The 14,576-nt window shown below is 47.6% G+C and overlaps 1 protein-coding gene across 1 annotated transcript; it reads left to right on the top strand.

The window, feature by feature from the left end:
* Positions 1 to 126: 126 nt before the first annotated feature.
* On the top strand, positions 127 to 14,257 carry ACTR1A (actin related protein 1A). The gene is made up of 11 exons (XM_010714639.4): positions 127 to 283; positions 4,620 to 4,684; positions 5,495 to 5,570; positions 6,353 to 6,478; positions 7,274 to 7,398; positions 7,536 to 7,752; positions 9,553 to 9,645; positions 10,329 to 10,503; positions 10,860 to 10,921; positions 11,287 to 11,327; positions 11,977 to 14,257. Exons 1-11 carry the CDS (start codon positions 236 to 238, stop codon positions 12,077 to 12,079), a joined length of 1,131 nt encoding a protein of 376 aa, XP_010712941.1. The 5' UTR covers positions 127 to 235; the 3' UTR covers positions 12,080 to 14,257.
* The last annotated feature ends 319 nt before the right edge of the window (positions 14,258 to 14,576 follow it).

The following is a 14,576-nucleotide window of genomic DNA, read 5'->3' as shown; positions in this document are numbered from 1 at the left end:
AGGGCCGCCACACACTGACGTCACGCCGCTTCCGCCCGCGCCGTGTTTACGTTTGCGCCGCACTACACTTCCCGGCATGCCCCGCTCCCCGCCTCTGGCCAGGGACTGCACTTCCCAGCGCGCACCGCGGCCGCAGGAATACATCACCCAGCTGGCTTCGCGCCGCCCTTTCGCGCATGCGCCGCCGCCGGCTGGGCTGTTGCTCCCTGACGGGTGACTGCGGCGGGTCCTCGCCATGGAGTCCTACGACGTTATAGCGAACCAGCCCGTCGTGATAGACAACGTGAGTGTGGGCGGTCGCGCGTCCCGGTGCCGGGAAAGACGGGGGGCCCCGCCGGCCGCGATCCCTTTGTCATCGGGGGCGGCCGCGCCCCGCCCGCCACCCCCCCCGCCCGGCTTGGCTGCCGCCTCAGGCCACCGCCCAGCGCCGTGTGCTGAATCCTCGGGCGGGGCGGGGCCAGCACGGCTAAGCAGTCTGCCATTGGCTGGGGCGGCCGCCTGTCACCCGTGGAGGGTCGCTGCCCCTCACTGATGGGGAGCAGCCCCTGCCGCCGGCGGGGTGTGTGCGGGCTGTGAGGGGCGGCGCGCCCCCATTGGCTGGGGCGGCTGTCAGTCAACGGGATGCCCCGCCGCTACCTGCCGGAGCGGGGCCCCTCCCGGCACGCCCTTGCGGGGAACACCTGCACCCATTGGCTGGAAGAGCTGTCCGTCAACAGCGGCTGCATCCCGGCTCCGCGGCCCCGCTTTGTGCCTGGGGGACAATGGGGCTGCTTCCCGGCGTGCAGCGGGCCCCGCTTGGCCTGACTCCCGGCATGCCCCGGGCGTGCTCGGCTCTCGTCGCAGTGACCGCGCAGTGCCTCATGGCCTCGCAGGCCCTGGCCCGAGCCGGCGGTGCGCCCGGAGGAGCCGCTCCCAGGACGGGTTGCGTCAGCACTGGTCTGACAGCAGGGTGTGGCGGTGCAGATGGCCGTCACCGCTAACAGCGTGCTGCCTCAGCGCGGGGCAGGACTGCAGGGTTGAGGTGGATGAGAGCTGTTACATGGGGTCCTGGGCCCTTTGTGAGCAGCCCTGTGGCAGCCTTCGGGAGGAAGAGTGACGGAAGAAGTGGGAGGAGGGAAGGGGTGGAACATCCCCGGGAGCCTCCTCCGCAACAGCGAGGCACAAGCTGCTACTCCTCCCTTCTGGCCCCGTTGGTGCTGATTCACAGTCTGCTGTGTAAAAGGGCTGGTGTTTGTGCTTCCTTCATCACCTTCCTTTCTATGGAATTCTGTGGTGATTGTTCTTCTCTGCTTTGCCCTCGTGAGGCCCCATCTGCAATCAGGTCTGGGGCCTCCAGTACAGGAAGGACGTGGAGCTGTTGGAGTGGGTCCAGAGGAGGGCCACAAAGATGCTCAGAGGGATGGAGCACCTCTATTATAGAGAAAGGCTCCAGGGTGATCTTATTGTGGCCTTTTAGTACTTAAGGCCTATAAACAGGAGGGAGACCAACTTTTATGTGGTCTGATAGTGATGGGACAAGGGGGAATGATTAAACTAAAAGAGAGGAGATTTGGGTTAGATGCCAGGAGGAAATTCTTTACTCAGAGGGAACTGAGGCACTGGTGCAGGCTGCCCGAAGAAGCTGTGGCTGTCCTATGCCTGGAGCTGTTTAGGGACAGGTTGGATGGGGCCTGGGGACCCTGATCTGGTGGGTGGCAACCCTGTCTGTCAGAGAGTTTGGAATGAGCTGATAATGTCCCTTCCGACCTAAAACATTCTATGATTCTCTTACATTTGTTGTGAGCTGTATGATTTGCAGATCTTTTCAGGTCAAGTCAGTTGTTCCTCTGACCTCTTTATCACTGATCCGATTCTTCTCTACAACTTGAGCTCTCTGAGGCAGCTTTAGTTTTGTTTCTTCCTCTGGAATCACAGCAGGGAGATTGTTGGAAACTTGAAGGAAAAGCTCGGGCTGATTGTTGATAGAAATGGGGGGAGTAATGCTGACCTGCTGCGGTGCTGTTACCAACTAGCCGCTGAAGTTGTTTCCAGGCACTGTGAGGATGAGTTTGTTGTGGTAGGGTCACATAATAGCAGTCCATCTCATTTCATCCTGACTTCATTACTTAGCACAACGATTGCTCCCCCTCCCTGCTTCAGGCCTGAAGAAGGGCTTGTGCTGCTGGAGACTGACTGCTTCTTTTTTAATTTAACAGCTGGTCTTACAAAAGCTAATTTTGCTTGCCTCCCTGGTAAATGAGCCTTCTTCTCCCTGTATGAGCTGCAGAATGAAACGGTTATGAGATCTGCCCTTAACGCTTGCAGGCCAAGCCTTGTGGTGACATTGCATTTTTGTGCTTGGGAGTTCAGGCAGGATAGGAATTGGAGCTGATCAGAAAGGTACTGCTGCTTCTGCTAGCTCAGCAGGGCTGGGGAGCTGCAGGTGGCTTCTTGAGGCTGAGCGCCCTCCTGTCTCGTGTATGTGTGTGTAAGGGAGGATGGGCTGGGGGAACTGAAGTAGTGAACAAGACAGGGCCCTCAAGTCCCAGCCTGCTGTGACAGAAAATGCTGTCGGGTCTTTGTAGTGCAGAGATAGCAAACGTCTCTGCTTGATTTGCCTGCAGGCACTGGGAAGCACAACAGTGCTCAGATCCCCTCCCATCGCTTCTCGGAGCAGCCTTCATCTCCAACTCCAGGAAAGAGTTTGGAGCACCTGACATACTCAGTTCCTTTGAACTTCAGTACTTAAATCTTTAAAATGCATTTTACTTGCTGGGAAGCTCACCAGGATGTGCAGGGTAATTTTTGGCCTGTTATAAGGAAGTTTTGCTCTCTGCATTAAAACAGGAGCATCATTGTTCTCCTGAAACCATTTCCCAGCAGCAGATTGTGCTGACCGTAAGATCAAGCATTAGCTAGAATAAAATATTCAATGAGCACAACATTCTGATAGTGCCTATCTTACTGCATTTGATTCATTATCATTATTATTTTTATTTTTTCAACTGTGAGACTTGACAAAGGATGATATTATTTCCCAGGCATGATGTTGTTTATAAGCTGTGACATGGAAAATCACTATATTGTTCGTCTTGTTCCTGGCTTTGCTTTCAGGTGACTGGTTGGAAGGGAGTGTCTGCCTGGGGGGCTGGCTTCTTACAGTGCTCTTTGTTTCACCTATGCCTGTTAGTGCAGATGCTGGGAACTGTGACTGGTGCCAGCTTGGGGTTTCAGCACTGCATCCCTCTTACGTCTTTCATAACCAGCCATGTCCAGTTTCCAGTGTTCCTGGTACTCCTTTTTGCAGATACGTCCCTGCAAACCTGATTCTGGCTATCTTTAGGCAGGAGCACCTGTGCTCTTGTGGCAGGGTATGCCTGCTCTCTGCAAAGCCGTGCAGCTCACCTGAACCAGCTGACAAAAGGAGTTTGTGAATAAGGCCCTGGACTGTGTACTGGAGTGTCTGGCTGCCCCACGTTCCTTTCTGCTGAGCCTGTGCTGGTTGCTGACTTCCCTCAGCATGAAGCAAATGGCTTCAGCATCCCCTGCAGCCAGAGCTTAGCTGCACAGCTCCTCCTGTGTGAGTGATATTGACCCAGGCAGAAGTGGGAAGGGGGAAGCAGTTGAGAAGATGCATTGCTGTTCATTTTAAAACACATTGAGAACGTCCTCAGAAAGAGAGCAGTTCTGCTGCAGAGCCCTTGAGAGTGAATGGGCACTTCTTCTGTCACTGGTTTCAGTGCAAGTACACCTGTATTGCTGCCAGTGCACTCTTCTTTTAAGAAAAATTGAATAGAAGAGCTTGCTCCTGTGGTACTCTGGGTTTGCAGTGAAATGCCTTATCCATGGAAATCTGCTCCTTACCAAAACTTGCGTGTTCCTGCAAGCTCATTGTTGCTTCAGGATTGTTGTGCATGGGTGGGAAATGGAGTGGGTGAGGCTCAGCCTGGCCCTAGGCTGGCAGTTGGTCTCTGGGATGTGTATGGGTGCTGCTGGCAGGGACAGGAGCAGTGGTGCCGAATTCTCGGTGCTGAGTCTCTGCCAGGGCCTCCCTGCAGCTGCTTTAACACTCTGTGCCCACAGCCTGCACTGCTTTGTGTGGTGCAGAAGACTTCTGGGTTTGCTCCTTTCTGACTGCCATGCCTGATCTCAAGTTGTTCTTTGTCCCTTTCAAACAAACCCTGTCCTGTCAGCCACTTTCCCAGCCTCCAGCCTGTCCTCTTGCAGACTGAGTGGCATCTTTGTGACTTTCAGACTCGAGACCCGTTTAGTTTCCCCTCCTGTTTAGTGTTTTTACTGGTCAGGTTTCTGTGACCTGCCACCTTACTGCCAGCTAGCTTATTCCCTGTTTGAATTTCTCTTCCCTGTTCTTCACTGCAGCTTGTTTCATGCAGCCTACTCCCAGGACATCCTGGGAGTTGGTGCCCTGTGTGATGCTTCACTGCCAGGAAGGTGCTGGTTACTCCCCTCTAGTGGCTAAGCTGATCTGCTGACACCTTCCCGCCCCTAACCTCGCTTGGAGAATTTATTCTCCAAGCTTTATTCCTAGTAAAAAGGAGAGGATTTGGCAATGCTACTCTGTTAAAATTTATGAAGATTTCTGAATGAATGATAAGCTCATGTATTTGTTTCTCCTACAGGGTTCAGGCGTGATTAAAGCAGGTTTCGCTGGTGATCAGATACCGAAATACTGCTTTCCAAACTAGTAAGTACTCTGCTGGTCTTGATCAGTTCTCAATCCATTTATTCATTTTTAGATATGTAGAGGGGAAGAGTGGTCCAATTTTATAGCAGGAGAAACAAGTTATGCTTTTTCTGCCTGCTGTACAGAAGCAGCAGGGAGAAAAGGTCTCCACTGTTAAACACATGGAGATTTTTCTGGGGAAAAAAAAATGAAACATAAAATATGTTTTATGTCATCCCCCAACCAAAGCTGTAGGATCCTTTAGTCTTGAGACATGGGGTCAAAAAAGACCAAGTTGGGTCTTGAGTTGTGAATCTCTCCTTTTGGCATGTAGGCTGAAGTCTTGATTCTTGCCGTTCTTCCTTGAAAGTTTTCTGACAGGTTTATTGGAAGGACTGCTGGATCAAGAGCTACTTAGAGCAGTGCAGACTTGTTTGTATAGTGAGGTGGGGTGTGGGACTCTAGATGTCTCAGCTGACCTACATAGGGTCAAGCAAACCTGTGTGGTCTGTCTGCTCAGACCACTGCTCAATCTGGCCGTGTTTACCCTAGGCAGTGTTGGAATCCTGAATCATCAGGGAAAGTGTGGCCAGACTCAACTGGCGTATGTCCCATTATTTCAGAAATGTCTGCAATCTGCTCCCTTCGCTTCCGATTCTGGGATTAGTTTACAGAGCAAACCTGAGTCTGTCCACGCTTGGTAGTGCCCTGAGGCTCTTTTCCAGCTGTTAGAAAGTGCTGGTTGGGGCTGAGAGGAAGAAAAGGTAGTAAAATGTTGGATGTTTCTGAGTTGTCTCTCTAGAAACATTTATTCTCTTGTCTCTGTTCCAGTGTGGGCAGACCAAAGCACGTTCGTGTTATGGCTGGTGCTTTAGAAGGGGATATTTTCATTGGTCCAAAGGCAGAGGTAAGAAAACCTGTATTACTTCAAATCTCCATGCATCTTGCTGTGCTGCTGTTAGAGAGCTGTAGCAGTTGCACTTTAAGCATGTTAACTGCTGTGCTTCCTTGATATCAGGGTTGGTCAGAAGAGCAGAATAGACTGCCACTTCTTTTAAGTGTGTCCAAGCTGATATGGGAAGCTTCACAAAATTCCTGTATTAGCCTGCTGATCACAGACCTCTTCTCTTAGTCTCAATCCATTTACCCAAGTCTTTTTGTACTTATCCTTTTTTTCTAGGCTACTTTGAAGTCTGTATGGTTACATCTCCACTTTCTTGACTGGGAACTTTAGAAATGGACCCTAGTTGGTTGCCTTTTATCTCCCTGGTGTGGACAAGAAGGTTGCTATCCACAGTGCTTCTTTTTGTCAGCATGGTCTCATAATTCCAGTGAGCCCACAGAACTACATTCCCTGCTATCACCCTGCTATGTTTTACATCATGGCAGAGCTGGTAGAACAAAGATAACATTTGATAGGTGTCTGTGTGGCTCAAAACATGTTAGGAAAGGAAAGTGCTCTGCAAACGTGTTCCTCCTTTGTATAAAAGGCCTAGTTAAATCTCATGAATTCTTCTCTGGAAAAATGCTTGTGGTTATTGTTCAGTCTTTGTAGTGTATGTTAGAGACGTGTTACTTCTTAGTGGGACTGAAAGTAATTGAGTCTGTCAGATTAGTTTGTAGTTGAAATGCTTAGAAATGAAATTGTTAGTTTGTGACAGGTGTGCTGTATTGTTTCTGTTTGCTCAGGAGCACAGAGGTCTCCTCTCGATCCGATACCCAATGGAACATGGCATAGTGAAGGACTGGAACGATATGGAGCGCATTTGGCAGTACGTGTATTCAAAAGATCAGCTTCAGACATTCTCAGAGGAGGTGAGATATCTCACTGTGTAGAGGCACCGGTGTGTTTCCTTTCTGTGCATAACACCAGGAGCCTTTGAACTCCAAGAGGCCCTTCCTTTGTTTTTCTTTCTAAACTCACCTGTTGTTCAGTTATGTTCTTTTCACCTCTTATGAGATCCTACACAAGAAATGTCCGAGCAGAATTTCTCCTCAGATCTCCTGTATTTGGCCTGACTCAAAATCTGACTTGCTGAAAATGAGATTGTTATTCAATCCCTCTCCCTAATGATTGTGCTCTACACCAAGTGCAGCTGACTTTTCTTGTTATGTCTGTACATCAGGCATATCCACTCAGCAGTGACATAATCTGAACTAAAGAGGAAGAAAAACAGTCATGCGGTCTGGAAGGAGCTGACCAAAAAGTTAGTAAAAGACTGAAAGCAATAGGTTGTGTCATTGGTGTAGGAATACTTCTGCCTGTATATAATATGGACTATATGCTTTCACCCTTTCTTAGGCTGTCTGTATTTGGGGCAAATTTTCTTCCTTTTGGTACAAAGAGTGATCTTGATCATCCTTCCCAGCAAAGGGTCACACACAGTGTGGACCCCCTGAGATTTCTTTATGGCTAGACCAGCGCCCTATTGCTTCTCCAACCTAGTAGAGATTATGCGTGGTGTAATACAGCTCAGCAGCTGAAATTAGTCCCTCCTATGTATCCTATTGTAATAATGGTTCCTAAAGAGGAAAAATAAGCAGCCGCTTTTGAGAGCATACATCTAGCTGCATCCTGGTTATTACAGCTTGGTTCCTTTTCTTTACCAGCATCCTGTGCTGTTGACAGAAGCACCCCTAAACCCACGCAAGAACAGAGAACGTGCTGCTGAAGTGTTTTTTGAGACCTTCAATGTTCCAGCACTATTCATCTCCATGCAAGCTGTGCTCAGTCTGTAAGTACCTCTCATCTTTGATGTGCACTTGCAAAATGTTTCTTGAAATCTTTTCTTTTTTCCCCCCACAAACAAACAAACAGAAAAAACGAACTGAGAAGGACCACATTAATGTCTGTCTCGTGTCCCTTTGCTAGGTATGCTACTGGGAGGACCACAGGAGTGGTGCTGGACTCTGGGGATGGCGTTACCCACGCGGTCCCCATCTACGAAGGCTTTGCCATGCCTCACTCCATCATGCGGATTGACATTGCAGGCCGCGATGTCTCACGCTTCCTGCGTCTCTATCTCCGGAAGGAAGGCTACGACTTCCACACAACCTCAGAGTTTGAGATTGTCAAGACCATCAAAGAGGTGACATACTGTCTGTTTCTGTGCTTATCCACAAAGATTTCTGCCTGTTGGAAGTCATCGCTCCCTAAAGTGTAGTGGGAAGTGCCAGCCTACCAGCTCTGAAACTCGTTCCTTTATCTACCGAAGGGAGACTAGATGAAAGATGATTAAGGGTCTGGAGCATCCCTCATATGAGGAGGGATTAAGGGGCGTGGGACTCTTGAGCCTGGAGAGTAGAATTTCAGGGAGGATTTCATCATTGTATATTAATATCTGAAGGGAGAGAGCAAAGAAAACAGAGCCAGACTCATTTCAGTGATGTCTGGTGACAGGACAGGAGGCACAGACTGATGCACAAGAGGCTCCATCTGAATGTAAAGGAAAGCTTTTTTTTTAATGTGAGGGTGACCGAGCTGCAATTTTATCAGTTCTGATATCCTTCGCTAGTATTTTCAAGCAAAGACCTTAGAAAATCTATGGTAGTTTGGAATCACAAGTGGATTGCTGCTGTTTTTCTCTCTCCATGGAAATAATTCACTCATGGCATTCATACTTATAAAGGCTTTCTTTTTTAATGGCATCTGCAGTGTTTAGTGGCCTTGTAGTTATGCAGCAGTTATCTTGGCTTCTCTTGTGTTCCAAGAGAAGAGGACAGAGGTGGGACAGTGAACTGTAGCTCAGCTGGTGACTGCCCACCATGGCTTTGTGGCATCACAATTCTCATGCCAGGCAGGTTGCACTCTGATTTCAGCAAGGCTTTGTGTAGCTTAGGGCTACCTATCATTTGTGCCTTCAACACTCAGATCAGTACTGCTGATACCTGTCAGTTATTGCCATGCTGCTGGCCTCCATCACAAGCTTTAACTGCTTCAGATAACTCTGGGCTGTGCCAGCAGCCAAGGCTAGAGAACATCAATGAGCTGTTCTTGAGCCTGTGACCTAATAGAAAAAAAATGTAATGGAAATAGCTTGCTTGTTCTGCATGGCTGTAGCTCATTGTGGCTGTGCAGAGGAATCAGAGCTCTTCTGCCTGTTGCCCAGATTCTTTGAAGGAGACCAAACAGTGGAACAGGTTGCCCAGAATAGAGGATGTAGATTGTCTCCCTGTGGAATTGCTCCTAATGTGATTGGATGTGGTTTTGGATAACCTGTTCTAGCTGATCCTGCTTCATTAGGGAGATCTCTTCCAACCTCAACTGTTCTATGATTCTGTTAGATGCATTTTAAATCCCCAAATGATAACAATTTGGAATAGAAAAGCTTACCTATGTAAGAAAAATTATGGGCTGCTGGAGCAGTTTGAAAAGTAAAAGGTTTGGGTTTTTTTTCCTGTAACTTAGAATGTGGTGAACAATAGGAATTGAGCTCTTTAGGCTATGCTAGGAGATTTTTGCTGATAGCTATTAGTTATTGTTTCTTCTGAAACGTAACAAGAGACTTTGTTCATGCTCCTTTGTCCGTCTCTTGCTAAGTTGCCTAAACCCACCTTTGTACGTAGTTAATGCCATTAAAGGTGTTTCTGGTGCCTGCTTTGCTTTGCACTATGAAAGGTTGAAAGTGCTCACAAGATAGTTATCCCATGAGTGCAGAGGCAGATTACTTCTTGAGCAGTGAGAGACGAAAACAAAAGCTAGAAGAGTAGTGACCAACTGTAGTATGAAGAGCAGATAAGGTATTTTTTCCTGATGTGAACCCAAAAGGTCTTTTCCTCAACACAAAATAGTACTGAAATTGGTGTCTCTGTAGTGAGCAAAGTATTTATCAGAGGTCTTTGGCTTTACCCTGCTCATCTCACTCTTTCTGGCTCTGCTTCTTCTTCAGCGTGCCTGCTATCTGTCCATAAACCCCCAGAAGGATGAGACTCTGGAGACTGAGAAGGCTCAGTACTATCTGCCAGATGGAAGCACTATTGAGGTTTGTAAAAGATGGGAGATTTAATGCAATGTGGGGTGAGAGAGGATAATTTTAAAGACCAAAATGCATCCCAGGTTGTTGAGCTGAGGCACTAGAATTTTTAGGGAAGGAGAGCATTATTAGAAATCTTACTAATTCTACTAGAATTCTTGGGTAGGAGTAAAGCATGACCATGGAATCCGAGAACTGTTTGAGTGCAGATTGTGATCTAGTAAATCTTTATGTGGATCAGGTATGAAGTGTGGGTCGGTATCTGTAAATTATGCTGTGGTTTTGTATGTGGCTTTTTTCCTGCCCAGATGAACAGAAACTACTGGTTTGAAGAGTGACTTGGGAATATTCTTTAAAAGATTGAGCCTTCTGTAGAATGATTGAAAGAGAGGAAATACAAGTCTTACCTCCAGTACCAGAGGTGGATCCGTTTACTTCTCAGCCATTGACCAGCTGTATGGAGCTGAGCAAATTTCTTCATCTCTTTCATCTGCAGAATAGAAATGGCACCTTTGCCAGAAGTAGGTCGATATGGTGGCCATTTGGGAGCTAATGATGTAGCACGAATATCCAAAAAGCTTTGTTTCTCTGAAGTTTGATCTCAGAGAAAAAGAGACAATCTCGAGGCTGTAGACAGCAAACTGTACCACACCGCTGTCTTCTCCCCTCTGTGCTGACTTCTCTCCTTGCAGATCGGCTCTGCCCGCTTTCGTGCCCCGGAGCTCTTGTTCCGGCCAGACCTGATAGGGGAAGAATGTGAAGGCCTCCACGAGGTGCTCGTTTTTGCCATTCAAAAATCAGACATGGATCTGAGGCGAACGCTTTTCTCCAACATTGTGCTGTCTGGTGGCTCCACACTTTTCAAAGGTTCCTGTCTCTTGTTTTTCAGTGGGCTGTAACTTACGTCTTTTTCTCATCCTATGTGAAACAGGGGAGATAACACCCAACTTGTCCAACTCTGTTCTCAGGGTAGTTACTGTGAGAAGCAGGAGACTGATCCCTACTCCCTAATTTTATGAGCCCTAGTCATAACATCTGGTCCCTATGGACATAGATACCTCTGCCAGAGCCCATCAGCCCTTAATCACAGGCAGACATCTCCAGATAGGTCCTAGTTTTCCCTTTCAAACCCTGCTCAACTGTACAGGTTCACATTGTAAGTAGATGGAACTTGGGATTTTGCTTGAAGGGTTCAAACTGCTGCTTTTTTTTGTCTTGTGCAGGTTTTGGTGATAGGCTCTTGAGTGAAGTGAAGAAACTAGCTCCAAAGGATGTCAAAATAAGGGTAGGAGCGTTCTCTTGGGTGTTTATCACATACTGTGTGTTGTTATGTGACCTTTGCCCTCTTAAAAAAAAAAAAAAAACAAAAAACCCACCTTGCTAAGGGTGTAGCTGCCACGTGGTTCAAACCAGTAACAGCCTTATTGTGACAAACAGTTGTTTGTTTTCATGGTGGGGAAGGTAGCTCCTCTGACAGCATGATTTCTGTTCAGGATCTGGTCCACAGTGGTTGTTTTGTGGGGGACCTGCTGGGTGTCTTTTTAGTGGGAGAGATCATACCTGTGTTAGCTGTTGGGAATTCAGGGCAGCATGCCAGGGGGAGCAGACTGTAGTTTGAGGTGGTCCTGACTGACTCTCTTCTTCTCCTAGATATCAGCTCCTCAGGAGAGATTGTATTCTACGTGGATTGGGTAAGTACTGCATGGTGGTGGGTCTTCCTGTGGGATGAGGGCTGGAGAATTGCAGCCTGTTGGCACTTCCACTGTTGTTCCTGCTATTATGGTGTGTCAGGATGGTATTACTCCTCAACCACGTGCTGCCCAGCCTGGTTACTGAGCCTCCATTCATGCTGTCAGCCCCTTAGCTCTTTTCATCCTTAAGACTCCTGTGAGACTATTTTCTCTGTCTTAACCAGTCCTAACATCCACGTTAACATAGAACAAGCTCATTTGTAACACATTCCATAGGGCAGAGGCAGTAGGTATGTTTCTCCTCTTGTGTACATCTTCGTTGCTCATCAGGAGAACTAAACTCAGCTCCAGAACCTAGGAAGTGAGACCAGTGAGATTCCATGTGAAGAGAGCTTGCTGGTTTACAGCAGTGTCAGTGTGTTGTTTGTGGGAGTGTGGCTCGTGATAGGCTCTGTAATACCAGCACATTTGAGGCTAACAGGAGGGGAGGTGACTGTCCAGGGAGCATTTCTTTTGTAGGCAACCAGGAGCCTTGGCACCTTTCTTAAGTGTGGAAGAGTTGTACAGCAAAAACAGCTTTTCTCTGCAGAGATGTAGTGACAGTGTCCCCAATGTTATCCTTTAATCTATAATGTCTGTCTCTCCCCAGTGGCTCTATTCTGGCCTCGCTGGATACTTTTAAGAAAATGTGGGTTTCAAAAAAGGAATATGAAGAAGATGGAGCTCGTGCCATCCACCGAAAAACCTTCTAGCCCTGGGACCTATCCTCAGTCTCCTCTGAAGACTCACTTCAGTTCTAAACTCGCTTTTCTGAGTCCGAGTGTCTGAGAGCTGCCTGTATGTGTGTGTGTGCGCCAGCATGCCCCGATGTCACTGAGCAAAGACAACAGCAGCAGGAGGGTTGTATTAGTACTAACTACTTATTTTTTTTTATTTTTGTTGGTTTTTTTTTTTAATGGAAAGGATAAAATACCAGTCTGCTTTTCTTCAGAATGGCCCCTTCCTTTTTCATTTCAGTTCCTTAGTTTCTGTGTTACGATCACATTTGCCACTGTAAAACAAGTAAGGAAAAACAAAGGGAACAGCTTAGAATCTGCCTAGCAAGTCAGAAAGGAGCTAACCACTGCAACCTGCTCACATAGGCTTTAGTCAGCCTGACTGCAATGCCTGGATTGTCTGGAAATACAAAGCTGAAGCCCCATAACTACTTTCTTCCTCAGCAGTGTCTCCACCATCAGTAGACTTTTGAAGTTGTTTTTAATGTCTTTTTTTTTTTCTTAAATTAAGAGAAAGCACATTCTTAACAGTTAAGCCCAGTTGCCCCCACTATTTTTTGGTGTGTGTGTGTGAGTGTGTAACTTCTCAGACTGATGTGTGGGTCTGTGCCACGGCTGGAGAAGATAGTGATAGGACTTAGTTTGTATTGCATGGAGTAGAACAAAGCAATCTCTAATCAGCTTTCATTATGCTAGACGGTTATTCTCTTGTTCCTTCTTTTAAATACTTTTTCTCCTCTGGAAGCAAGCGCCCCAGAGTGGTAGTGAAGGCACTTGAGTGTCCTCCCTCAACTGCCAAGATTTACAGCTTTCATGTTCTTTCTCTGCAGGAGTTGGGGCTGCTTCCCTCCTCCTCTGCCATGTCAGGGCAACGGAATCATGTATTTTCAGCCAGGCATAACTCTTGTGTACTTCATCCATTTGGGGGGCAAAATAATAGTTGGAAAGGTGCATTGTAATGTAAGAATTGTTTTATTTATTGAAATCTCTGAGGATATCTCAAATACTGACCATAGCACCTGGGACTTGTTCTTTGGGTCTTCTTTGAATACCTGTTATCCAGCTGTCCACTGTTTTATGTTAACACTGTTTACAGCACACATGCTTAGCATAATAACTAGTCAGCCCTGCTACAGCACTCAATAACCGTTTTTTAGGAAGTTTTGCTGTTCTCTATGAATACACTACATGAGAGGACAATAAATTGTATTAGTACGTGTATACGGATGTGAGCAGCAGGGTTGTGAGCAGCAAGTTGTTGCAGTGGCTGTGTTCTGCTGTCCCACTGAGCTGCTTATGCCTTTCTGCTCATCTACTGGCTGCTCTTCTGTAGCTGCTGCTTCTACAGAGATTGGAAGGCCTCCAGAGCAGCTTGTGTTGGGTTATGGCACTGTTAGTCTTGAGTGTTCTTATGCATTACTTGGTGCTCATTTGCTTCACCACTGATTTTCTACAGTACCTGGCTTTAGCAGTGGGCCTGGAGTTGCTTGCTGGTAGTTCCTCTGTGTTCCCCTCCTTTCTCTTCATTTCCACACATCACCCTGGGGTCACTCTCCAGAGCCAAGACAGGGAAAGAGCTGGAAGGCTGCAGCAGCCCTGCTACAGAGGCTTGGCAGAAGCTGGTGCGCTGCCCCAGCAGACATGAATGTAAGCAGGTAGTGTGCTGCTCCAGCTGGAAGCACATTCTCAGGGCTCACTGCTGGGCTCAGAGAAGTTGGAGGGAGGTAGGCAGATTTGGTGGTCTGTTCCCAGCTGAGGCCACACTGCTCGCTCTCCTACTCCTGTCAGAACAGATTGTATTTAAGTAAGAACAAGTCAGATAGAGAAGAGCTGTCAATGCTCAGCCTTGTTCCGACAGAAGATCGTGGCAGTCTTGCTGATTAGCTGCAGCATGCAGAGAGAAAAAAAATCCTTTCTATTCACCTATCACGTGCCCCAGGCAGTGCCAGTGATCTCTTCTTCGCCCTCCCCAGCTCCTCTGCTGGCCTTGCAGAAGCAGCAGTGCTCCATTCTGTAAACTGCAGTGACCGGACAGAAAGGTGCCGTCTCCAATCTAGCATTCATTTGATCTGCCTGACTGTTCCCTCGCACACTGTCCAAACCATGTTGCCTGGTGGTGCCCAGCATACTTAAATAAAGTCATTCATATACAAACCTCAAGCCTCCTGGCCTCATCTTCCCCCATTTGCATTTTTAAGGAGGTAACAGTGTGTACTTCTCTTGCCTGTACAGAACTTGCTGCCTAATCTCTGCATGAAAATGCACCTGTGGTCCAAAACTGCCTTCCTGATCAGTCTGTTGTGCTGAGGTAGGACATTCCTGGCTTATAACTGGTTTCCCTGGTAGAGTCCAAAGCTGCTCTCCTTAATGACCATTATTCTCAAAGCCTTTGTCACTGCAGACAGGTACAGAACAGCTGAAGGGTAGAGCAACTGTAAGGGGGTAGTGAGGGCTGCCCTTGCTGAGCAGGGTT

This window comes from Meleagris gallopavo, chromosome 8 (genome assembly GCF_905368555.1).
Source record: "Meleagris gallopavo chromosome 8, MGAL_WU_HG_1.1, whole genome shotgun sequence".
In the NCBI taxonomy this organism is placed as follows: Eukaryota; Metazoa; Chordata; class Aves; order Galliformes; family Phasianidae; genus Meleagris; species Meleagris gallopavo.
Note: the sequence above shows the minus strand (reverse complement) of the source record. Positions and strands in the feature narration are given on the sequence as shown.

Excerpts from the sequence above, each read along its gene's own strand:
- ACTR1A (XM_010714639.4), top strand. The coding sequence starts at position 236 with ATGGAGTCCTACGACGTTATAGCGAACCAGCCCGTCGTGATAGACAAC. Across the intron at positions 10,504-10,859 it reads TGGCTCCACACTTTTCAAAG|GTTTTGGTGATAGGCTCTTG; the intron begins GTTCCTGTCTCT and ends TGTCTTGTGCAG. Across the intron at positions 10,922-11,286 it reads CAAAGGATGTCAAAATAAGG|ATATCAGCTCCTCAGGAGAG; the intron begins GTAGGAGCGTTC and ends TTCTTCTCCTAG.